At 38.4% G+C, this 25,439-nt stretch overlaps 3 protein-coding genes across 3 annotated transcripts in view; 2 read left to right on the forward strand and 1 right to left on the reverse strand.

The window, feature by feature from the left end:
* The first annotated feature begins 427 nt into the window (after positions 1-427).
* Positions 428-4,765, forward strand: TM4SF18 (transmembrane 4 L six family member 18). Its single transcript, XM_005419080.2, has 5 exons — positions 428-817; positions 1,629-1,718; positions 2,359-2,501; positions 2,598-2,778; positions 3,185-4,765. The coding sequence occupies exons 1-5, from the start codon at positions 641-643 to the stop codon at positions 3,197-3,199; spliced, it is 606 nt and encodes a 201-aa protein (XP_005419137.1). The 5' UTR covers positions 428-640; the 3' UTR covers positions 3,200-4,765.
* A 2,660-nt stretch (positions 4,766-7,425) lies between these two features.
* CP (ceruloplasmin) lies at positions 7,426-24,495 on the forward strand. Its single transcript, XM_031055342.1, is given in 20 exon segments — positions 7,426-7,437; positions 7,439-7,635; positions 9,250-9,494; positions 10,404-10,616; positions 11,118-11,291; positions 11,865-12,119; positions 13,326-13,491; positions 14,442-14,581; positions 15,133-15,264; positions 15,387-15,598; positions 15,949-16,099; positions 17,697-17,909; positions 18,253-18,460; positions 19,605-19,744; positions 20,217-20,345; positions 20,911-21,017; positions 21,726-21,942; positions 22,598-22,737; positions 23,140-23,302; positions 24,360-24,495. Coding segments are annotated over 20 exon segments (3,285 nt in total). The 3' UTR covers positions 24,431-24,495.
* The window catches only part of HPS3 (HPS3 biogenesis of lysosomal organelles complex 2 subunit 1), a 21,943-nt gene continuing 18,897 nt past the window's right edge, over positions 22,394-25,439 (reverse strand). The window contains exon 17 of the mRNA XM_031055344.1: positions 22,394-24,542. Coding sequence (XP_030911204.1) covers positions 24,469-24,542 — 74 coding nt within the window. The 3' untranslated portion in view covers positions 22,394-24,468. The remainder of the gene's footprint in view (positions 24,543-25,439) is intronic.

The raw sequence follows: 25,439 nt of genomic DNA on the forward strand, positions 1-25,439 counted from the left end.
AGAGTAATTGATTGAAAGTGTGAAAATAAGTCTGCCTTGCAGTTTCTAACCAGTGTTCTTTGGGCTTCTGTAGTCTCTGCAAGATGGCCCAGACTCAGCCTGCTGCTGCAAGTCATTAACTCATTGGTTTCCCCTTAGGGTTCTCTTAATAAATCTCTGTAGTATAAGGCAAAGCGTGGTCTTCTGTACAGAGATTGGGCATATTTATCTTCCTACAGCCCCCTTCCCTATGCTGCAGTAAGGTTGAAAAGCCTTGCTTCTGTCACAAGCTATGTTGCAGTTTGTGTTGTGGGGAGGAGGAGATTTTTGAGCAGTCGCTAGGAAATGAGAGCTTTGAAGTTCCTTCCTGAGTCTGACTCCTAGACATATTTCATTTGGAAGATCACAAAGGAGGATCTTTTAAAAGGGAAATGACTACATAAAGCCGTGTTTAACGCAGGACAGTCAGTTTACACAGTGATATTCATCTGTTGTTCTGCTAACTGTTAAGCTCTTCTGTTCCTGGAATCACACCCCAGTCACTGGTTCCTGTGAATATGACATACTGAATCAAGCTGGGGAGGTCAAAATATTTCTTATATTGAAGGTCTTGTAAACTTTTATTAACTTAGAAGAAGGAAACTTCCAGAGTTCTTGAGAGATGGCTTTGGAGACATGCGGAAACTGTTTGAGTTGCCTGCTGGTACCTCTTGCACTTTGGAGTATTGTTGTGAACATCCTCCTATACTTTCCAAACGGGAAAGCTCTGCCTGCTGCCAGTTACCAGCTCCCCAACCATGAGTGGTATTTTGAAGGCATCTGTTTCTCAGGTGTCATGGTAAGTGCTCAGTCTGTGAATTTTTAATGAATTGCATTCTACTGCAAATAATATTGGATTACTCTTCAGTAATGTAATTGTTTTTAAAAAAGAGCATATGGATTTCTTCAACAAAAACCACTGCAGGCAGAAAACTCAATCAAACTGAAAAAAAATGGTATACTGAATGACAAGTTATGTATGTTATTAAGTGCAAATGATATTGCAGAGTGTGTTGGGGTTTTTTTTCTGCTGTCTTTTTGTTTATATGAAATTTATGTTTGCATTATGGAGGCAAACAGTATGTTGATTTAATCACCTGTGGAGGTTGAATTAGAGCTCTTTTACCCAAATGAACTTGAAAGACAAATGAAAGTCCAGGTGAATGTAATCAAAAGTTTGTGTTACTAGAGTGAATGTGTTGGTAAGGAAGGCAGTACTCTGATTTGTGTGCCTGTGTCAGCAAGAAGGTGTTGAACTGATGTGTTTGTATCAATAAAATATCCTTCTTTTCGCTCATATTGATTCTTTTGTTTGTGACCTTGGTTTTATAGTTTCGGCTTCACTGGTGTAGCTGTGGCCAAGGTCATAGCACTTTCCTGTGATGGTAGAGGCTGTACTCTTTGTCTTTCAAGTACAAGACACAAGTACACCAGCAGCCTACTAAAACCGCTCCAGTTCCATGTATGCCTTGAGTAATTGTGCTGTCCTATGGATCAGCTTTAAAATATCAAGACAGCAGAAGAGATGCAGTCCCTGCCTTCCAAAGGTGAAGGAGACTTTGGCTTAGTATCTGCAGTTATCTCACTGACCTTATGATGTTCTCTTACAGATCCTTCTTTTGGCAGTAATTCTAATAACACTGGAGTGTAGTGTCTTCTATCGATGCTGCCAGAGTGAGAGCTGTAACAAAACCTACAGGGTGAGTCTGTGTTTTATTTCTGTGCATCACATTAGTATTTGTTTCCAATGCCTTCCTGCTCCTGCTCTGGCACATCCTGCTGCCCTCTCCACTGCTCTGTTTTCACTTCCTTTCACAGAAGATTCTAAATTGGGTTGCAAGGTCACAGAAAGTGTAGCTTCTTTCATATGAAGCATAAACAGGATTAAAGAAAATTAGACACACATTCCCCCAAATCCTTGTAAAATAAAATAAGAACATAGAATGAAGCACACCAGCTAAATAGCTTCATCCCTTTGCCTGTATTATTTGGAAGTGTTTTTTTTCAGAAATTACTCAATACTCTGTCTGGGATGCAGACAATTTTAATACACAGCTGCATTCCTCTGGTATTTTGGGAAACAACTTTACAAAAACGCAAGTTTAAAAACCCCACACAATTAATATATAACTTATAGTTGTAGAACTATCTTAAACTCTGTCTTAATCTTTATTTTGTATGTGTATTCTTTACCTGCTATTTTTCTTTCTGAGTTTTGAAGACTGGGAAAATCAAATGTGAAATTCAGCCCCAAGGAAGTAGCTAGACAGACTGAATGATCATATTTGCTGTTGACACTATCCCCACAAGGTAATACTTCTCTCTCTCTCTTTACTTCAGAGTTTTATTTCTATTGTGCTAGCCCTGCTTGGAATTGCTTTCTCGGGATACAGTTGCATCATTTTTACCCTGCATTTGATTCAAGGCCCTTCCTGCAATTCATCAAGTGGATGGAATTATATTTTCAAAGACACTGCTGGGGGGTAAGAAACATTGGTGTAACTCTTCTGGAAGAAATTGTTTACCAAATCAGTAGTCAGAAACATTCTTCTTACTTCAGTCTGGTCTTTCTCTAATAGGTACCTCACAGACTACCCTGCTTGGTCTAAGTGCACAGAACCTCCTAACATAGTGGAGTGGAATATTATTTTACTCTCGATTTTGATAGCACTCAGCGGGCTGCAGTTGATCATCTGTATTCTCAAAGTAGCTGCTGAGTTGAAACGAACACTCTGTGGGACCTATTCTGTCTTTGTGCAGGTAACAAAACATCTGAGGTTTATTTATTCAGCATCTCCTTGTCACTGTAGCTTCAGCAATTTCTCTCAGCTGGAGACCTACCCTTTTGATTTATGCATTCTCTATGCTACAGCATATTTTTTCCAGAGAATATGTACTGATAATACATTTGTTTGTTTTGATTCATCCACTAATTTCTTGTGGTATACAGAGGCTGGTGGCTGCTCACTCTGACCTTTTACACTGGGACTGAGAAGAAACAAAAGTGTTTAGGAAATTAACACGGTTGCCAAGTCCATTTCTATTATGTCAGCAGAGGTTGCTGAACACCTTTGTTCTAACATTCAATTGACAGACATTCTTACAAACGTGTGGCTTTCACAGCAATGATACGAAAGATTAGCACTTTTTTTTTTTTTACTTGCAGGCTGGGATTCTCTGAAAATGGCAAGGAAATTGTGGCTGCTTCTCCCCCATGCCCAGAAAAAGAGAGAAATGGCCTGTCCATAATCCATAGCGATAGATTTGAGTGCTACAAAGAAAAATGATACGCTTGTCTTAAATCTCTGTCCGTCAAACTTCTATGTTTTGGATGAAGTCTATTTGAACTGTCTGACATCTACATTTTTCTTCACCGGTCCTGTTGCGCCTGGCAGGGACACCTAATTTTTTTACCCTCCAAGTTGTTGTGACAGTAGGGATATTTTAATATAATGGAACTGCTTTTGTATTGAAATCACCTTATTGTTTTTTCTTAGTAAGCCGCTGTAGAACTGCTTTTGTACTCCTTTGTCATTGCTTAGACCATATGACTATTTGTGGTTTCAAAAGGGCCTGGTTCAAAGCCCAGTACATCAAGAGGGGTTGTTAGTGCACTGAGTGAAGCCATGATTTCTAAATGAATGAATTTTAGTTACAGACAGACCATGATGGCAATCACGGAAGGAGGTGGGCAGAGCCTACCCTTGTCCTTCCACCTTAGACGTTTGTAACTGCAAAAAGCAATTACTGAAAAAAGTCTGTCAAGTCTTTCTGTGGTAAAAAAGGCACCTGGGCCTGATTGACATATTAGAGACACAAGTCTGAACTCAGCTCTGCTAATTGGTACATGTCAATAGCTGCACTGGGTTTCTTTTCACTTTACACTTAGAGGAAATTTTTTTTCTTTCAGTCAAGTATGATTTGACTCGAGGGAACATATGAGGGAGCCTTGTGAGCACCCAGTGCTAGCTTATTAATATTCTTCCAAGTATCCTGACCTTGCTACAATGAAAGGCTAACATTCTTGACAATGATGATCCAATGAAAAAGAATAACCTGTTTTAAATTAGCAGCTAAAAGGAATTTTTACTTTCTCAGAGAATTATTTTTTCATTCTCAGTGAAAATTCAGGGATTCACGATGAAGTGGACACCTGGCTCATTTGCAGTTGCATGGCCAGCATTTGACTGTATTTAGCACTCGTGGTTTTGGTTTTTTTTTAGCTTTTTCCTCTGAACACTTAGAGGAAAGAGAAATATGTACTTCAGACTTGCAATAATGCATGTATGCCTATTACATCAGAACTAGTGCAACTCAGGTACATTGTCATCAAATACTAAACACTGTTAGACATGCAAACCATACAATAAGTGTCAGCTTTGGGTAAATTATTTAGAAAAAATTAGAATATATCAGTCATTTAGTTCTGTTTCAAGACAATGTTGAGTTTTTGCCTTCATATTGCACACTTGTTTTTCTCTAGACTTAAATATAATTATAATTTATCTTAAATTATAATCCTGCATTTTTATGGATTTGTGGACAGAAGGAAAAGAAAGAAAACTTAAAAAAGCAACCTGTACTCCCACCAAACATCTCAGAGAATCTTGCTGATTTTTTGCCTACAAAGTCTGGATCTGTCTTTATCATTTTTTGTGTGATTGTGCCTGGTGAATTTACATTTCCACTCTATCACAGACATCTCTTAATTTTGGGGTTTAAATTAAATAAAGAGACACATAATGTAGTTCTTGTTTGGCTTCCTGATCCTGCAACCCTTAATTTCCAGAATCTGGCATCTCCATTACCATAACCAGCCTCAACTGCAACTTGGTGGTTCTGCTTTTAAAGATGCAATTTATTGATTTGAAATTGTTAAGAATACTAAAGGCTAACAGCGGGCTGTATTTCCAAATTTAACAGCCAGTTTCACACAGGCCTTTTGGATGTAAGGCAAAGTTAACCTTGATCTAATCAATTTAAGTCCTGATTCAATCCTAAGTATATCATCTTTAAAAAGTGGTGCTATGAGCTGTCTCTGGTAGCAGAACCAAGATTCCTGCAAAGAATTTTAATTAACTGCCTCGAAATCTAGACATAACCAATGATCCTGATGGTGGTGTTTGGGGCAATGTGACTGTCCAGCTGCAGAACACAGACCTCACTCAACAACAGGGAGAAGTGGCCCTCAGGGTCGGAACAAGGCTTGCACCATGTTGAAATGTGGAGAAACCCTTCCTTGCGCAAGAGTTCCTGGACATGAACTGCTGAAATCCCCGTGTAAAACACCCCAGGCACAGGAGGAAGAAAGCTGCGGATATGAGTTTATGAACTCCTGGCAGAGAGGAATTATTGCAGAATCTGCAGCAGGAGTTCAAGCATTATTTGTCCCCCACAGCCAGTGCATTTTGCCAGAGTATCAGGATTCTGTGTCTGGGACAGTAATGCCATTCATTAGAAGACTGTAGGTGGAAATCACAGTAGACTTTCAGTTTTGTAGTAAAATACTGTGGAGCCCCACCCATACCTTTGCATTTTAGGGTATATTAATACCTGTGTAGGTAAAAGTGACTCTTGCAAAACTACAGTTTCCTGGTTGTTCCCATTATGGATAGAGGGGTTTTCCACATAGAGCAGCAGAGGAAAAATGAAGCTGCACCAGCTCTTTAAATGGTGTTTAACTGCAGAGGTTTACAGGCAACCAGAGAAGCAGCATGGGCAGCAGGCAACAGACACACATCATTCAAATGTGAGAATTGTGAAATGGTGGGGGTTCAATTCAGCCTTGCTGTGTGATCTTGTGAATGATATATATATGTATGATATGCATATCTTATGAATATGAATATATATGTGACTTTTTGTCAGAATATTCCATTTGGGGGTTTATTTATTCTTTTCTTTCAAGGAACATTTTGGAAGTAACATATTTGCTTTATCTTTTCAATGCAATTTTGGGGATTTCAAAAACAGTCTGAGTATTTCAGCATCCTCAATATGAGAAATTAGGTACTATGGTTTAAAACAATTAAGGGGTATTAATGACACCAAACTGCAGACCCATAATTTAACCAATTAAATAGGGTATTTTTATTTAGGTCCTGAGAGAAGTTCCTGCTTTTCAGACACCTTCTGAAGATAAGACTTCAGAAACTGAGGTACTTTTGAGCTCCTTAAGAAAAAGATAAGAGGAGTGTGTTTAGGCATACAGATAATCTGAAAGTTTGGGGGAGGTGCGATTAAAAGCAGGAGTGGAAAATATTGTCAGAAGTTTTTGTTATATTTTTACATTAAAAAACCCATTCAGTTCTTTTGGAAATCAAGGAAGAGTAATTTAGAATATTCGAAGGTGTAAGGCAAAGTAAAGCATATACTTTTACCCTCAAATAAATGTGGAGATTTCAAGGGTATTGCTGATGTTGTTTTTTCTCTTCCTCAATCAAATGGAAATCTGAACAAAAATATATCAAAAACCTACATACGCATGAACAACTTATTTATGAAGGAATGACTCTGACTTAAAGTATTTTAATAGGAGGTAAAAGCTTTCTCGTTTTTACCTCACTTAATTTACAAATGGGGTATTTACAACCCCAATAGGCTGATCTTTACACTGCTCTACTTATCTTCATCTGTGGCAAAAGGAAAAAAAATCCCCACAGAAATAATTTTGATCATGTGACATCAGCCTGTGAAACTCCAGAATTTCATCATAGATTTGGGCAGATTTCAAAATCTCAGCTTTGGCTTTGTCATTTAGAGAGAAGTAGAATCCTTCATTTAATCCAGATGTGTAGAAATATGAAGAAATTAAATATTCTCACAGTGACTGATAGGAATAGTGATTAAAATTTGTGAATTATCTTATACCATAGTCCTGGTGAACAAGACTTAGATTTTTATGTCATTAAAGGAAAACTGCTCTATTTTAGTTATATTCTGAATCTTAGTCTTCTATCCAAAATAATCATAATTTTTCTGCCCAGTATTAGAATAGCTGCTAAGAATATCCTGCTTATTACAGATAATTTAATAAGTTGCCATACAATGGAAAATTGTAATTTTAGTTTAGAATGAGTATAATTGTGTCAGTGCTCAGAGCACAGATGACATTTTTAAAGAATTCCCAAATCTGTAAATCCATTTAAATCTGCTTTCAATTCAGTGACAAGATTTGCACTCTACAACAATCTGAATGCTATTTTGTGTGATTGTAGATTGGCAGAAATAGAAAAAGTTTCTTTGCTTTTCTGAACTGATGAAGTTACCAGAATCTTTTGTTTGCTCTTGACACACAGAGACATTGTGCAATTGTTTTTATTGTTTCCACAAAAGCAAACAGGAGCAGGGAGGAGGAGGTAAGGATATGGGGAGTAGGAGAGATAGGAACATATAAAAGTAAATTGCATGTGTCCATCCAGTGTTTTTATTTCATGTTTTCCTCAAGGTCCATGAATGCAAAATGAAGCTATTTCTCCTAATCTGCTTGCTGGTTTCTTGCTGTTGCCGTGTTGGGGCAGTGAACCGGGAGTACTATATTGGCATTAGAGAGACTGTCTGGAACTACGCACCTGGCAATGCCAATGCTATCTCTGGGCAGCTTTTTGCAGAAGAAGAGTAAGTAAAGCAGAGTTGAGTTCTATTTTACAACTTCATCTGGTTTAGACACCAGGGCTGCACTGAAAACCTGGTGAAGGCAGTGAAATGAGTCTTGGTGTCAGTGGATTTTCTGTCAAACATATATGGGAATTTTGATTTTTTTTTCCTGGCTTGCTTGAGAATTGCATTCCAATGTTCTGCTAATTCAAAGCACTGGAATATGCAGTAGAGTCTGAATTTGTTGTAATGAAATATTTACTAAGTAGAGTTTAGAATAAGACCCTGAATATCTAATGGTGTTTAATTTTGAATGTCTAAGGTGCTAGTGCTGAAGAGATGGTTTTTGTTTTAAAATGCAGAACTGAAAAATTTAAAAACAAATTATGAATTTAAAACTTACCTACTGAGCACAGGGGTTTTTTTAGTTATTCACTGTCAGCAGGGATGGTTTTCACTGGTGCAGAAAGACAGCTGGGTACTTCCACCCACAGTGGGGGAGCTGGGTAGCTCATTACAAGGCAAAGAGGGTCCTGTGTAGAGTGAGAGCAGTAAGCAGGCTGAAGATACGTAGGGTGAGGAGGGGGGAAGGAGGACGTCTGAATAATCAATAAAGAAAATCCAGATATAAAACGCATCAGGAAAATATTTGAGAGAGGAAAACTGTTCCTTTCTTCTCTTTTTTCAGTGCCTTAAAAATTATATAGGACTGTATCAAAGCAAAAACAATGATGAGAGAAATCAGAAATTAAAAAGTCCAAAATCTCAAAAATGCAGTTCTCATTTAGTCTGTGGATGAGGGATTACAAGATTTCCTGTGGTTTGCTTCCTTTAGTGAGAGCCTCAGCCATAACCTGCCATGCAATCAGGTGTGAGATGAAGCAGTTAGCTTTTCATTTTTTCCACTCACAAACTTTGTGAGCTGTAAAACACTGCCAGGGATTCAGCAGGCTAGTAATTCTGACTGGGGATGGAAACAGGGCATCCTGTCTGAGAATCGCAGAGCTGTGTTGTAATACAACAAGCCACTGCTGTTCTCTGCACTTTCACTGCTTTCCCCTGGTCTGTGGTGACATGCTGCATGCTACATTCATTTCAGGTTTGCAGTGGTTGTATGCCTGCAATGGAGCCAGTCCCTTGTATTGTACTTTTCAGTTTCAGCTTCTCTGATTCCCCTTCTCCTCCTGGACGCTTTTTGAAGATGTGCTTGCGTAGAGATTGATGTTTATAGGGGCAGGGAAAAACACAGTGCAGAAGGAACACTCTACAACTAAATGGCAGCTGTTTAAATGGTCCAAGAAGAGCCGTACCATACATGTTCGATTTAGGTTGCAGCTCAAGAGCCTCATGTACTCAGAGTTATAGTAACTGAGCCTTTTCTCTCCAAGTGGAGCTCTAGACTGGCATTTTAATTACACTTCTGACCTGTGCTTGCCAAGGCACCTACAATTCCTTCCCCATATGCTCAAGCAATACTCCATCTTGTAGAAAATGCTTTGCATTTTTGGGCAGTATTAACTTATTTCACTGCAAGGCTTGCATGTAGTTGTGCACAGTGCTGCAGAGACCTGGTCTTTATTTGAGACTATTAATTAAAAACCACATGACAGATGCATTTATGTATTTTCTTTACAGGCAGGCTGAAGTCTTTCTGAAAAGAGGACCACACAGGATAGGAAACACTTACAAGAAGGCTATCTACATTCAATATACTAATCATTTGTATGATGTGATAGTTGAAAAACCTTCCTGGCTGGGTTTTTTAGGTCCCATAATTAAGGGAGAAGTTGGAGATTCCATTACTATTCACTTGAAAAACTTTGCTTCCAGAAACTACACGCTGCATCCCCATGGTGTAAGATATACAAAAGAAAATGAAGGTAAGCTTGATTCCATTCCAGACCAGAATTTATCAAAAGTTAATCGTCCCTTTGAGTGTAAGTGGTATTCTTCCATCAGAGAGAAGACTGGTCAAGTAAAAAGAGATTTAAATTAGGACACAATCAAATAAAAATAGGAGCTGAGTTTGATAATTTTTCAAGAGTAAAATACAAAGCCAAAAGTGGAATTTGTGAAGGAGGCAATTTTAGATCAACATTTTACCTGAAATAAGAATACTTGTGTTTCAACCAAAATGAGACTATAAAGGTATATAAGAGATACAGGTATGGAGGATATATAAAAATTTGATGCTGTGTGGAAGACATTGTTAACAATAATAATGTACTGCTCCAAATTCTTAACACTAAATTTATGTATATGGTATATAAGATACACAAGAATTTTTAAAAATGGTTAAACAGATACTGCTTAGTAATTTGTTTTCACTACAACTAGCATGTGACACACTCTGTCGGATCAATGTAGCAGTACGTACACTTTTCAGAATTTTTTCTGTTGCTATCATTCCAGCAACACCTATATTCCTTCAGAGCATATGCAGTGTTTTAGAACAGTTTCCAAGATTAATACTTAACAAATGTTTTACAAATATCTGAATTATTATCTTTTTTACAAGAAGCACGTAGTCTCCTCCAAATAAATTAAGGACTAGCTTTAATGGGCCATTAATTGAAGTACTCCTATGGACTTCAGAAGCCAATGAAAAGATTCCTAAAGAGAAAGAAAGCATCTACTCATCTGATTTAAAAGTTGTGGGTTTTTAACCTGTATTCAGATGTTCAGTCAATTTTGCTGCAGCATGTAATCAACTTCCAGTATGGCAGGTGCTATCCTAGCACCCTGTTGTGAATGTGTTGTGCTAATGTTGACTGTGTGGAATTCTTCAGGTGCTTTTTATCCTGACACCACCAAAGATTTGCAAAAGCGAGATGATGCTGTCCAGCCTGGAGGCCAGTACACTTACACATGGGACGTGACAGAAGATCAAGGTCCAGCTAAAGCAGATGCAGACTGCATAACCAGGGCTTACCACTCCCACATAGATGCTCCCAGAGATGTTGCCTCAGGGCTTGTTGGGCCTTTAATAATTTGCAGGAAAGGTAAACCATAAATAAATGGGTAAATAAATGTATATGCAAGGTGATTGGTAATTATTATTGATAAATAACAGTGAAATAATTTCCTGGAAGAGAAGAAGATTACAATTGATTTTGAAATAACTGCTTTTGGTCTTCTCAATCAGCTCCCTTCAGTAGTGTAGGAAGTAGTCTGATTTTGTGTATGAGAGTGAATATAATTTGCAGAATGCTTTGTTTACAAATCCATATGAGTGAGATGTGCTATGCTAGCAATGTGTAAGGAATTGTAAATACTAATATAAGAAAGAAATTAACACGCAATATTTATTCTCAGTAATTTTATAGAATCTATCAGAAGGGATTTTTTTAAGTGTGTCTATAACTTTATGTATAAAATCATGCTCAAGGAAAGTGTCAAAACATGAAGTAAACAGGGTCCAGCCCTACTGAGACTAGAGTTAAAACTGACAAGAATATTAATGTTAGTTACCAAGATTTTGAATATACCCCTTTGTTTTTCAGGTACAATGAATACGGACACTGATCGACACTTTGATGCTGAATTTATCCTTATGTTTTCTGTGGTGGATGAAAATCTCAGTTGGTACCTAGAGGACAATATCAGAACATACTGATTTGAGCTTTCCAAAGTGGACAAAGATGATGAGGACTTCCAGGAAAGCAATAAAATGCACTGTGAGAGAACATTATATCAATGTTGCTTGTCACTGATCTCGTGAAGTAATATTTTTCTGTCTTGTCTCTTTTAAAGATGAATGGTAGGATTTTTTTTTTTTTAATCAGGAATATTTCTTAGAGGATTAAGACAGATTCTTTTAAATAAAAATTTTAAAATTTGAAAGTGATGGCAAGTATTGTACAATCAAATCTTTGGAGTTGTGATATAAAATTCTTAGGGGCCAGGAAGCTCTTTGCCAGTGTAATTTTCCCAGGCAGTCTAAACAGAGTTGTGTTACTTTGCTCTGTTTCTTAGTCCTGAGCTCTGTACTATAGTTCATAGTTTAGAAAAACAGTTCTTACTGTTAGTGTAGACAAATAAGATACCTCTGGCTCTGGCATGTATTCCAGAATCATAGCTATGTAGAGGAAGCATGTGTCTGGTACTGGCACTGATTTTCAAAAGTGTGGAGCTTTCTTTTGAAGCTCTTTCTATTTTGAAGAATAGAGCAATGGTTGTATGATACCTGCATTTGAAGAAAACATCCTAAGGTCTGTGAAGTTAACTGTAATAAATAACATTTATTTTAGCAATCAATGGATACATGTATGGATACCTCCCAAACCTCACAATGTGTGTGGAAGATAAGATAAAATGGCATCTTTTTGGCATGGGTAATGAAGCTGATATCCATTCAGCCTACTTTCATGGACAGACTTTAATAGAAAGGCATCATCGAGTTGACACCATCAGCCTCTTCCCAGCCACATTCATTGATGCTGTCATGGTACCAAGGAGCCCTGGGGAATGGCTGCTCAGCTGCCAAGTGAATGACCACATTGAAGGTACAGTACAAGTTTCAGTGATCAGAATTTTTTACCTTAAGTTAAGAGTTTACTGAGTCACTTTTGCAGGGCTCTTGACCTGGTGATATGCCAGGCAATATTCTCCTCTAGGTAAAAAAAATCTCAGAGTAATTGAAATGCCCACAAGTGCATTAGATGGGTTTGAGCCTGTATCCATGGGAATCAAGGGATTCTTTTCCCTAATGGACATCATCATCAGCTGGCAGCACTTAGCCCAACTGCATTTTTGCAAGCCTCGCCGTTGGGCAAAAAACCGGCGTGATGTTTGCCCCCTGCTGGAGATAACTAACCACAATTTTCTGTTCGCCAACAAAAAAGTTAGGGCTCGTTTCATCTTTGAAAAGGGGCACAGAACAGGCAGGCTAACATGCCTTCTGACAAATACATGTTCTGGAAAGCGCATTCATGAATAAGCAGAGATGTTCTTTTCGCTTCTCTGTATTGTCCTGTATTTTCAGTTTTAATAGCCATATTAAATACTTAGAAGCTAATTCCAGGCTTTTGAATTATCTATATTCCTGTGAGCAAAGTGATTTATCACAGAAGTGGGAAAGAACACAGGACTGAAAATCATTCTCCAAGATCTGAAAACTCCAAAATAAAAAGTGTGTAACCTACAGATTCAATGACACAGAGGTTCCAAGCTTTATCAGATCAAGCAATATCCTGATATGGCTGAGGCATTCTGGCCAAGACTTAAACCCTAAAAACTGGCCTGATTTATAGCTGTAAAAGGGCTCTCTTCGCCATATTATTTGTGTCTCCAGCAAGCAGATTTGCTAACTGCTTCCCTTAAGATGCAGACTTGGGAGTTCCACAAGTAAGTTGTTGATTATATTTAGATAGAGGATGGTCAGTCTGATAACCTCTGACCTTGGCTGAATGGTTCATGGACAGCACTGTGTCCACGCTACCCTAATCCTCTTTGCCATGCCAGTGGCAGCTTTACAAGCAGAATGCCCGTTGCCATGCCTGTCTGCCTGCTGTGGATACCACAGCTGTGTTTCTATATCCTAGCTCAGCTGGCACACCTTCTTTTATAGCATTTATCTTCCATTTTGTGATTTGCACATCCATCAGTGGTGTGGGAATTGTCCAGGGAACAGAAGAGCTGTGGGAGGCAGGGAAAGAGAAAACAAAATGCAGTTCCTTCTCCCTAAGTTTCTCTACCTCTTTTTTTCCCAGGTGGTATGCAGGCCCTTTTTAAAGTAGAAGATTGTAAGAAATCCACACCAGGTCACAGTGAGAGTACAAAGATAAGACAGTACTTCCTTGCTGCTGAAGAGATCATCTGGAATTATGGCCCATCTGCAATGAATCTTTTTACAGGACAAGAATTAATTGTGGACAGGTAAATGCCTCTAATTAAAGAAGTTTTATTTTCCAAGAAGAATTGATTTAATCATGCTAAATAAGGTAAGCATATGGCAGAACTGACTTTTAAGCATAATTGCTCATTGTCCTCATCTGTGCTTAAATATTAGTGCTAGAATATATATCAGACCAAATTAGGTTGTTTGTTTTCCCTGTAATCTTACCTTAAATTTTGCTGCTATGTTAGTTGTTTCACTGTGATTAAGATGAATTATTATGTCATATATAGGCTGTGACTCCTGATTATTCAAGATGGTTGATTATCCTGAGTTAGGGAACAAAGCAGGAGATCATGACCATTGCCTTCGATGATGAAACTCATGCTAACAGCATCTCATGTAGAACAGATTGCATGACATAGCTTTGCCCTTTACACTGTGTTTGCATATTTACAACCTGGATACACTGAATACATTGATTCCTCAAGTTTTTCATCTGCTTGCTCTTCCACAAGCAATGAGGCACAGCTCAATGTTTGAATAGCACTTGGAAAACATTGAAAGGTCCTTTCTTAAAGAGTAGAAGTGTCGACTGAATCTTCTCACTTTTTATACAGATGTTACATATTCTTGGTGTTCATATCTGCTCCTGTTGAATTTTTGTAACTTCTAATTAAAAGAAGAGTAAGTTCAAGATTATGAAACGTTGACTAGAAATCATCATTAATGAGTCTCTAAGCAGACTGGCTTTGTACGGGCAGCTCAGCACAGAGGCTTTTTCTTAATGAGAAGTTAGTGAAGGATAATGGATTCCTACACATCTTCTAAGTCACTGCATATAAGTGTGTGACCATACCACTGAAAAGAAATCCAAAAGACAAACTCAGCATGCCATAGCTCTGAAAACAGAGTTGAGGTCTGACTGCTTTTTTACAACTGAGCATTTTGACTTGACGTGTTTGCATCTATTGCAATTTCTTTTACACAGTGAATCTCACATCTTTTTTGAACAAAGTGAGACAAGAATTGGTGGCTCCTACAAAAAAGCAATTTACAAAGAATATACAGATGGTTCTTTCACTGAACATAAAAAAAGGCTTGCAGAGGAAGCACACCTTGGACTCCTAGGTAAGAAAGTCTAAAATTTTTTTGTGTCAAAGATTTATGAGAGTAAACAGTCACTTCCACTGGTTAGTAAGCAGTGCTCCCACCTCCAAGGAGAAGCCCTTAGCTCTCCCTGCCTCCGGCAGTCACTAGTGCCTGTGATTTCCCCCAGAGTGTAAAGTTCTTGACGCAACACTGCCATGGTACCCAGCTTCCCTGTAGGAGCATGCCATGGTCTCCAAAGGTCAGGCTCTTAATTACAAGGCCAGGCTAGGCAGATCTAGTTCTATTGATAACCTTGCTGCTCCTGGCATGGGTTGGTGCTAATGTCTGTAAATCGCTTTCCAAAGGGAAGGAACTGTCCTGAAAGTCACTGGGCCTCCAAGTGAACTGGAATTGGTTGCTGCTGGGCAGTCGTGTGATTCAGGCCACGTGCCAGGGACCTGGTCTGTGGCCACAGAGGCCGAGGGGCATTCCTCGTGCAAGGGAAAAAGGACCCAGCCATTGAATGCCATAAATTCAGGGTGACCATTTGATAGAAATATCCCATAACTAGACCGTGTACACTTTTCCAGGACCTGTGATCAGGGCTGAAGTGGGTGAGCGCATCAGGGTGACCTTCCGGAACAACGCCAGACGCCCGTTCAGCATCCAGCCCCACGGCGTGAGCTACCGCAGGAGTGGGGCCGGGGCGCGCTTCGGCGCCGGTGAGCCGCCCATGGGCTGCTGCAGCATCTGAGCACTCACTGTCTCACCTGCCCATGTGTTGCAGGTGAGAAAAGAAAGAATGTGTACTTGGCATAATTCCCAATGCTGATTTCTGTAATAGGTACGGAATCTCCAGCCTCTCATGTGAGTCCTGGCACCACATTTACATATGAATGGGATGTGCCAGAAGATGTGGGTCCCACAGAGCAAGATCCAGACTGCTTAACCTGGCTTTATTACTCAGCTGTGGATGCAGTTAGAGACACCAGTTCTGGCCTTGTGGGTCCTCTCCTAGTGTGCAGGAAAGGAGCTCTTCTTTCTTCTGGGAAACAGGTCAGTCAAAGAAGAAAACTGGAAACATTTGCATTGCCACAGCTGAATCTGCTTTCTCTTCTCAGACTGCACCATGTCGTCTCCACATTACAGTTTCACCAATGTCCTAAGGGGAATAAACAACATGAAGAAAGTGGGGTTGGTTTTCAATATGGCTCCATATAGACAGTCACTTAGTTACCAGATACAGTAATTACAGAGCTTTGAGATTATCAGAACGCAGTATCAATGTATGCGTTTACTCTATTTTTGTGACTTGTACTCATAAATTATTACAACATAGGATTTTTCCCCACGACATTTTCTGTTCATTCATTTGTGTTTTCCCTTCTACTATTTCTTCTCAACAGAAAAATGTGAACATGGAGTTTTTTCTACTTGCCACAGTATTTGATGAGAATCTGAGCTGGTATTTGGATGATAATATTTTGATGTTTACACTAAGTCCTGATAAAATTGACAAAGATGATGAAGACTTCCAAGAGTCTAACAAAATGCACTGTAAGAAAATGATAAGTTAGTGAAATATTAATTTCTGCAGTGAGGTTTTTACTTTAATGGTTTCATGTTTGAGGCAGGAAAGCTGTATAGTGCAGACACCTTTCATTCCTTTCCAGTGGGAAAAAACCCCAAACATTTCAGTGCAATTCAGTTTCAACCAAATGTGGTAGTTTAAAGTATAATGGCAGCTGTTCAAGGTGTTGCATGACAGTTGAGGATTTAGCATGGTTATGTACCACTTCGAGCAGATAGAAGGAAGAATTAAGTCTTCAGCCTGTATGCAACACTATGAGTGCAACCAGTCAGCAAGACAAGACTGACCTCTGCTTTGCAGATGGTGCAGTTGAAAGGAGGTTTTTCACAGAGTTACAGAGAAATTGAGGCTGAATGGGACCTCTGGAGATCACCTGGTCCAACACCCTGCTCAAGTAGGGCCACCCAGAGCCACTTGCCCAAGATCATGTCCTGATGACTTTTGAATACCTTCAAGGATGGAGACTCCACCATCTCTCTGGGCAGCCTCTGCCAGTGCTTGGTCAGCCTCACTGTGTTTCCTGACCTTTGGAGGGCATCTCCTGTGTGTCATTTGGTGTCTGTTAGTGTCAGCAGGGCTTCTGTCCCTATTACTGGGTACCACTGGGAAGAGCCTGGCTCCATCCTCTTGGCACACTCCCTGAAGGTGTTTGTACAGGTGGGTGAGATCCCCCAAGCTGCCCCTTCTTCAGGCTGAAGGGTCATCACATCTCCCTCAGCCTTTCCCTGTGGGAAGAGATGGTTTCTTGTCCCTTCATCGTCCTTGTGGCCCTTTGTTGCCCTCTCTCCAATGTGTTCATGTCTTCCAAACCGGGAAGCCCAGAACTCAACACAGCCCTGCAGGTGTGGCCTCAGCAGTGCTGAGCAGAGGGCAGGGATCCCTTCCCTCCGTCTGCCAGCTAGACTTTGCCTCAGAATGGCTCTTTGCTTCTTTAATAGGGCAGAACTGAGTTTCACACTGATTGTGTTTTAGTACTGCAGAAATGTGTTTCACAGGAAAAAGACTTTTTTACCTTCAGGCCCTAACCTTGCCAGTAAGTCCTAATCTTTAAGCATATTTGTTTTATGCATTTGAAAAAAATTCCCCTCAGGCCATTCCTGTTTACAGACTCTTGGTGCTGAGCATTCAGTAGTACCTGAGAAGCCCAGGATTTGAAAGTTTTGCAAAGGACTATCTAGAAAGGGTTAGTAACTCAAATGAAAAAACCCTCCTGATTGCCTCCACTGTACAGCTGGAGGGTGTTGCAGGGTATAAAACAGGATCCTTTATGCACCCTGTATACATGACAAGTAGAAAGCAGGGAAATTTCCAGTTGACCAAGGTAGCAATACGTGCTGTGGACATTGAAAAGGGAAACAGTTGGAAATTAAACGCTGGGGTTTAAAAGTTGTTTTGCTTGAATTGATTCCTTAGTTTTGTTGATGTGATAAAGTATTTTATCATTGATATTTCTGTCAGTCTAAGGCATGACATTACATCTAAAGTGTTTATTAGTTAATCTCTATTGCAGAATTAAGTAGTATATTAATCAAGGTGGCTTTTGCTTTCTCAAATCTTCTATAGCCATTAATGGTTATATGTATGGAAATCAGCCTGGTCTTGAGATGTGTAAAGGAAGTGCTGTTTCCTGGCATTTGATGGGCTTGGGTTCAGAAGTTGATGTCCATGGGATATACTTCTCAGAAAACACATTCGTAACTAAAGGAACAAGAAGGGATACAGCAAATCTGTTTCCACATACAGTTCTTACAGCTATTATGAAGCCTGACTCTGAAGGTAAATGTCTTATTTAAAAATCCTGTTACTAATGCAGAAACTGTTACCTATGAATGCTTTGTGCATAGAGACAAGCTTTAAGTAGGTGGTATATTGATCCTGGTACTAAAACTGTGCACAGTTGTGTTTGAAGGGCAGTAAACTGTAAGGACATATGTTCTTAATGCTAAATCCTTGATTTTCCTAGCTCCTCTGTACGCTGAATTTTATTACTACAAGTAGCCATGCTGCACAAAGATTTTGGACATTGCTTATATGAGATAATTATATGAAGATATTGCTTATATGAGCAATAATCTGTGTCTCGGTTTCCTCAAGTTTTTGTTTCTTATATGACCCCTAGGAGTTTTTGAGGTGTCCTGCCTGACAGCAGACCACTACACTGGGGGCATGAAACAGAACTACAAAGTGAAAAAATGCCACCGGTGGAATGTAGATTTATCTATGTATTTGCATGAAAAGATTTACTACATCGCTGCAGTGGAAGTTGAATGGGACTATTCTCCTAACAGGACATGGGAACTCGAGCGGCATCAATACCATGAGGAAAGGTACTTCAGAATATACACAGGGGAAAAAATGCAAAAAAAAGCAAAGGAGCAACTCACTTCTCCTCTGAAACTTTTCCTCTTCCAGACATTTCTAGACACACTTTCTTTTCACAAACATATTTTGGGTTCACTCGAATTTCTCCTTCCCCAGCAGTGCTGCCATGTTACTGAGCCAGACAGCATAATGCTTGAGAAATTGCACAGATCTTCTGTGGGACAGGTGTAGATTTTAATGGATCCCGGATAATGCACGTGCATTTGTTATTTACTGATGTTGGTAGTCCTTGATGTGGAAAGCTTAAAATGTTCATTGTCATTTTATCTACGATGACTATGTCCTGATAAACAAGGTCTTTGTCTCATGTTTATTTGTAGTCTGAGTAAGGTTCTTTGACCCCTCTCAATTTCAAGAGCTTACACAAGATACATTCATGAATTAATTCACTGATCATGAAGCTTGTTGTCTTGGTGTTTTATTTCCAGTATTTGAATCTCAATGAGAGAGAACTGATTGGATAAACTAGTTCATGCCAATTAGCAGAAAAGGCTAAACAAGAATGATGAATTTCTGTGTTCTACCTGAATACCTTGAGTAGCAGATTATAATTGTATTTTGTTTTTAACTTAATTGTATTTTCTTCTTTTTTCCTCAGTTTGATAGTACATATTTTGCCCTGTATACCAGTGGACTCTGACATAATTCTAAGCACAAGTAATATGGACTATGCTGTTACTAGACTTTCCCCCCTCATATTGTGTTCACTCCCCATGCAGTTCAGCTTTACAAGTTTTAGGCTTCATTTTAGATGTACACTGAAGTTGCCAAAAGCTCTGTTTTTCAGTGTGCAAGTTGCTGTGTGTCTTCATGCAGTTTGCAGCATTTGCCAGGCCAAGCACTCAGCATTTTTTCAAGTACCATAGACTTGATCTATTTATAGTGGGGTTTTTAACCTTCTAAAGGGGAACCTCCCAGCTTAACAAGAATGTTTTCATGTTGAAGATACTCGCAGTTCGTGAGATTACTCTTTCAGTTTATGAGATGACTATTCTTTTGAGCCAGATTCTTGCTTTATAGTTAATTGACATACCTGCAAAAGGTGTTCTAAAATACATGAAGGAATGCATTTCTTTCTTCTTTTGGCAGCCCTGGCAATCCATTTTTAAATAAAGATGACAAATTCATTGGCTCAAAGTACAAAAAGGTAGTATATCGTGAGTACACCGATCAGACATTCAGTACTCCCAAAAGCAGAGCAAAGGAGCAGCAGCACCTGGAAATTCAAGGTAAAGTCATCATGTTCAGTTTTGAAAATGCAAAATATGCAGTCACACAAATCAAAAGATACTATTTGAATAATATTGAGTGCAGTTCTACCCACAAAAAATTGCCTCAATCTAAATGGAAAACCTACTTGGAACTGCTACTTTTACTGCAGTGCTTTCCCTGCAAGATAACATTGGTGCTCTACAAGGAAAAAAAACCCTTTTGGTTTGCTGCTTGGTCAGAGATTCTAAGCCAGCATAAAACTGGGCAGCAACATCCAAACTGACTTCAGGTACACAGTAAGTGCTCAGAACTTGAGATGTAGAGGCCTAAATTTAACATCTCAAGTTGGCATGTCATAGTGAACATTTTCTTTATATAGTTTTCATCTGACTTACAAGATAATGTTGTGAATTGGAACACAACAAGCTGGCTCTGTGTCTGTTCTGATGTTTTGTAAAACCAAGTTAATATTTCTTTTTAATCCAACAGGGCCGCTGCTTGTGTCAAACACTGGAGATAAAATTATAATAGTTTTTAAAAACTTAGCATCAAGACCTTATTCTATCCATGCCCATGGAGTGAAAACAGACAGTTCTGTTGTTGCTGTGACTAACCCAGGTATCAAACCACCCTTTATTATTTCCAGCAGGTAACATCAAGACTTCTGGTAAGATTTAGCAAGCTTCCAGAAGCAGGAAAACCATAATTTTTTTTGTCTTGCCTCAAGTTCTTAAATTTTTGACACTGATTATGACAAATATTTCTACAGTTCAAACGCCCCTCATAATTATTTCTGTGTGTCCTAGTCCTTGACTGATCAGTAATTTTTTGATACAATGTGGCTGCACCTTTCATGAAACCAAACAGATTTGGCTCCATAGGGAAAGCGTAGCTTATGCTGTTACTTCTCAATTTCCTCTGTGATCTTTACAAAATATTCAACCGACTGTTAAGTAAGTGACTGCAACTGGACAGTGCAGACACACTCACACACACAAAACCATTGTCAGGAAGAATCATGGATCTGCAGAAGGGGCCATCAGCCAGCCAGTGCAGTAAATGGGAAGGGGAACTTCAAGACAAATATAATAAGATGTAAATGGAAATAACATCTGCTTCATGATGACCACCTGGGTCAGCACATTGAAAACTTTAAAAATTAATTGATACTTATTTAATTCAGGTGATACAACAATGTATGTCTGGAAAATCCCAGAGAGATCTAGTCCTGGGAGAGGAGATTCACATTGTATTGCATGGGCATACCATTCAACAGTGGACATTGTTAAGGTATATTATTGATATCAGTTTTGTTTGTGTCTCCAACATAGATATAGTCAACGTAGATGAGTTTGAAACTTTTTCTGCTTTCTCTGTTACTTCCCCTATTACCATACCTTTGAATTTATATGCTTCTTGAAGGCAAGTTGCAAGAACATCGGGGCAGAAATTCAATGCTACAGACATTCATGGTTTTGCTTCCTGGTTGTTCTGCTGTCAGTATAGATCATCTCACATTCCCTTCTTAAAGCTAACACTTTATAGCTTGCTCAATATCTAATCAGTCATCTGGGGGAAAACTGAAATGCAACTCTGAAACACAACTCTGCCATATTTTACCAAACATGAATTAGCTTTACATAGTATTTTTAATGGAAATGAATGTATTCTTGCCATGGTCTCAACAAATACAAACAGTGTCAAGAAGTATATTTTGAATGGAAATCAAGCTCAAAATTATAAAAATAGTTTGAAAAAAGAGCAGTAAATTAATATGGAAGAAATGTTTGTAACAAGAGACAAAAATGAGGTAGTCTTCATTGAACTTGATTTCTGCGTAGCATATAACAGTGGAGAAATAACTATTTTCGACACTGGCTTCCCTTCTTCCTAGATACTGATAGCTGTGAAGATAGTAAAAGGATTCCTGCATGTCATGGAAAGTACTTCTGTTTAGTTATAGCTTGCAATTATGTGGGTTTTCATTTGTCATTTCAGGACACTTATAGTGGATTAATAGGCACACTCATTGTGTGTCACAGACATTATCTGCCATCATTTCATACTAAAAAGAAAGTTCAGTTTGCTCTTCTCTTTATGGTTTTTGACGAAAATGAGTCATGGTACTTGGATGAAAACATTAAAATGTATTCTACCAACCCACACCTTGTTGACAAAGAGGATGAGGGATTCCTTGAAAGTAATAAAATGCATGGTATGTTTCCCAATTTAGTTCATATAGCTCTGCAAATTCTACAAAATTATGTATTTGAAAGTAGTGCATATAAATTCAACTTTCTCAGCCCCTTGAATTTCCAGTTCCAGGACAGAAGGCCTGAAAAACTTTACTCAAACTGTTTGAAAACACTGCTAATGCCAGTGAATGACTTTTTTTTCACAAGTTAAAAAAACCCTTAGCAACAACAAAATCCCCTGGTATATTATTATGTTGAAGTTTTAGTAGAGAAAGAATAAGAATGAAATTTTAAGTTCTGATTTGGTGTCAGTAAACAACTGCTCTGGATATGTTGGAAAGTCTATGTGAATCCTGAAAGCATGTCTTTGTAAAGCTTATTCTTTTACAAAGATTTACAGGAACTGCAGATCTTTAAAAAAAGACCTGCAATTCCCACAGCTCTTTAAAAACTGCAACAAGAGCAATGATGTACAGCAAAGACATTTTCTTTATTATGTCTTTCTTTCTATTTAATGTGGAACATAAACACAACCATTCATCATGTACCATCCAAAACCATTTCTTTTGTTTGGCATTGGCTTTTAAATCTTTCAATCTGTATTATATTGGAGATAACAATACACAATGCACAAAATCTTATTTGTTTTCTCTGTCTTACTTTCCTTCTTTTTAGCCATTAATGGAAAGGTGTTTGGAAATTTGCATGGCCTGACCATGCATGTTGGAGATAATGTCAGCTGGTATCTGATGGGAATGGGCAATGAGATAGACATTCACACAGTACACTTCCATGGCCACAGCTTTGACTACAAGGTATCAGGTCTTTTTCTTGCTGTGTTAAGAATGAGATGTAAGTCAAATATCAAGGACTGTTATCTGTGGTGAAAAGTCATGTTGCAATATTAAGCAGGGCTTGTACTTTGACCATAAGGGTTTTATGCCTCAAACCTGTATTTGATCAACATACAAGAGCCAGAAAATATCTGCCAGTAGCATTCGCTCACTAGAAACCTCAGAAATTACTTCAACAAGATAGTTGTGAATTTTTCATGGCTGTGGTAAGACAAAAGCTATAGTTTTCCTTCATTTCCACTTAGTTGCTAGTTTATTGAACTTTGGAGCATGAAGTGGATGTGCAAAGTGATGTTTCAGTAGAAATGATACACAGAACATGGGCTTAACACAGTTTAACTGTTGCTTCTTTTTGTCTTGAAGCAAACAGGGGTTTACCGGGCAGATGTCTTTGATCTGTTCCCTGGGACATCTCAAACTGTGGAAATGACCCCACAGAACCCTGGAACCTGGCTGTTACACTGCCATGTTACTGACCACATCCACGCAGGCATGGAAGCGACCTACACTGTACTCCCAAAGGAAGGTAAGAGGCACCTAGCTTAGTAATGTTTGTTATGTTTTAAGATGCACAATGGGGCTCACAGACAGGCCAGCATACTTAGAACCAGTTCAGGCACCCAGCAGTATTCCATGTCTAGAAGCCAAGATGTTGCAGACAACCTGGTCATACTTCCTTCAGTGCTGCTCAGGAAAATGAAGTAGTTAAAGGACTGGATGATAACTGACTACTACTTCAACTTACCATCCATGAAATCTACATGACAGATTTTTTTTATTTCAAAAGAATTCTTCGTGAGACAGAGTATTTCTGTACCCAGTAGTGACAGACTTAATCTCAATCTTTGTTAAAACAAGCACCACTGATAAATACAGCTGAATTCATCATCCCCATACAGCTGAAGTACTGAAAAACTAAAATAGTGTTTACTTTCTCAAGGGCATGTTGTAGCTTTATGGACACTATTACCTTGCTCTGGCAATATCACCGGTGAAAAAACTTGAATTTTGAAGAAAAGTTATTATTTCTAAAAAGTTAATTCAATTTTAGAACCAACATTTTTCAGTACTCAAAAGACAGAGCATAACAGGTATGGAGAGAAACAGAACAGTAGAAATAATTCAAAATATGTGATGTATGTATATATATACAACCATGTGATTTACATTTTAGCAATACTAAAAAATACAGAATGCAATGTTAAACAGAAAATCTAATTCTATTTGATAAACCACTGGAATATGAAACAGAAACCAATTCAATTTTATAAACATTAAAACTGATTTACAGAGTATGTTATGCCAGATGTCCAGACAATAACAAGGCTAATTTAAGAGTATACAGAAAGACATGTAAAAACAGACTTTCAACTTGGATCAGCAGTACATCAGATTTTTTTATTATTAACCATCTAGACTGCATTAAAATGTAACCTTCATTGCATCTTAAAGTTGTTTTTAAATCTAACTCACAATGTCCAGAATGTACTTAGATCCTCTGTGCTCATTTTGGACTCTTCCGGCTGCATGCACAGACTATTCTTTTGATGAAAAGTACAATAAAGCTATTTTTCTTCTTCTAGACAAGCAGTCTCTGTTCCCAAGATTCTTCAATCAGTTCAAGCGTAAATGCATGCCAGGCACTCAAGAATGATGAAAGCATTTTAACACAGTGACACTCCAAGGTCTACCTTAATTTCTTGGAAAATATTCTTCTGGACCACTCATCTCTACACAGTTTGGAAGATTTCGCATAATGGCCATTGCTAAGAAAAGAACCACAGACTAAAACAGCTGAATGGATGTAACAGCTTATAAATATATGTTTCTGTAAATGAAAACAGTATATCGCAAGCAAAACATATTCTAGGTGATGGCTAATGCATATTATTTAGCAGATGAGGAACATGGAAGAGCTAATGAAATGTACTTTATTTTAAAGTTTGCAAGTAACCCTGAGTAACAGAAAATTTGGGGTATCAGTCATCATACTGTCACATTTTTTAGTATGTCTGTAGTAAATGTTTAGAAAACAGGAATTTGGTTATCACGTTATCCATAGGTTCACTCTGAAAAGATATATAGTATTGTATAATTGAGCAGTTAACAAAATAGTTATATTATTTCTATTTAATTACTTTACAATTTTATTCAGTAGTAACTCTCAAGAACGTGCATTTAAAAGACTTGGTTTTCTGTTCTGAAAATAATTCCAAGGCAAAATTAGGCTGAAATAAGCCTGATGAAATGCAGACAGTGAAGGCCAAAATTTAGTAACTACGGTACTGAAAAGCTTTGCTCTGACGAACCCTGCAGTGGAATAATTTTGCTGTTGCAGCTCTTGGCAAAGGAAAAAGAAAGTGTTTCCTGACAGGTGGAAGCAGCAGTGTTAGAGCATGGCTGATGCTACTCAAAAATAAAAACAGTAAGAGAGATAGGGTTGCGTTTCAATAACCCAACTCCTCATGTTAGATTTGTGCCAAATGAGAAGGAAAGATGTATGGGACAGGCAAGGAAAGCAAGATATCTAGGCTTTATGCCTGCAAGAATGAAATTGCTTCTCTTTAACAAGCCTAAATTTCTTAGGTCTTTTTTAACGGTTACACTGAAACCAGCACAATACCTATCAGTAAATTAGATAATTCATTTTTCCTGTAGCAGGA

The sequence above is a fragment of the Geospiza fortis genome, unplaced genomic scaffold, assembly GCF_000277835.1.
Source record: "Geospiza fortis unplaced genomic scaffold, GeoFor_1.0 scaffold172, whole genome shotgun sequence".
Lineage (NCBI taxonomy): Eukaryota > Metazoa > Chordata > Aves > Passeriformes > Thraupidae > Geospiza > Geospiza fortis.

Coding starts and splice junctions, on each gene's coding strand:
- TM4SF18 (XM_005419080.2), top strand. CDS start 641: ATGGCTTTGGAGACATGCGGAAACTGTTTGAGTTGCCTGCTGGTACCT. Junction 818..1,628: donor TCTGTTTCTCAGGTGTCATG/GTAAGTGCTCAG, acceptor GTTCTCTTACAG/ATCCTTCTTTTGGCAGTAAT. Junction 1,719..2,358: donor GCTGTAACAAAACCTACAGG/GTGAGTCTGTGT, acceptor TCTTTACTTCAG/AGTTTTATTTCTATTGTGCT.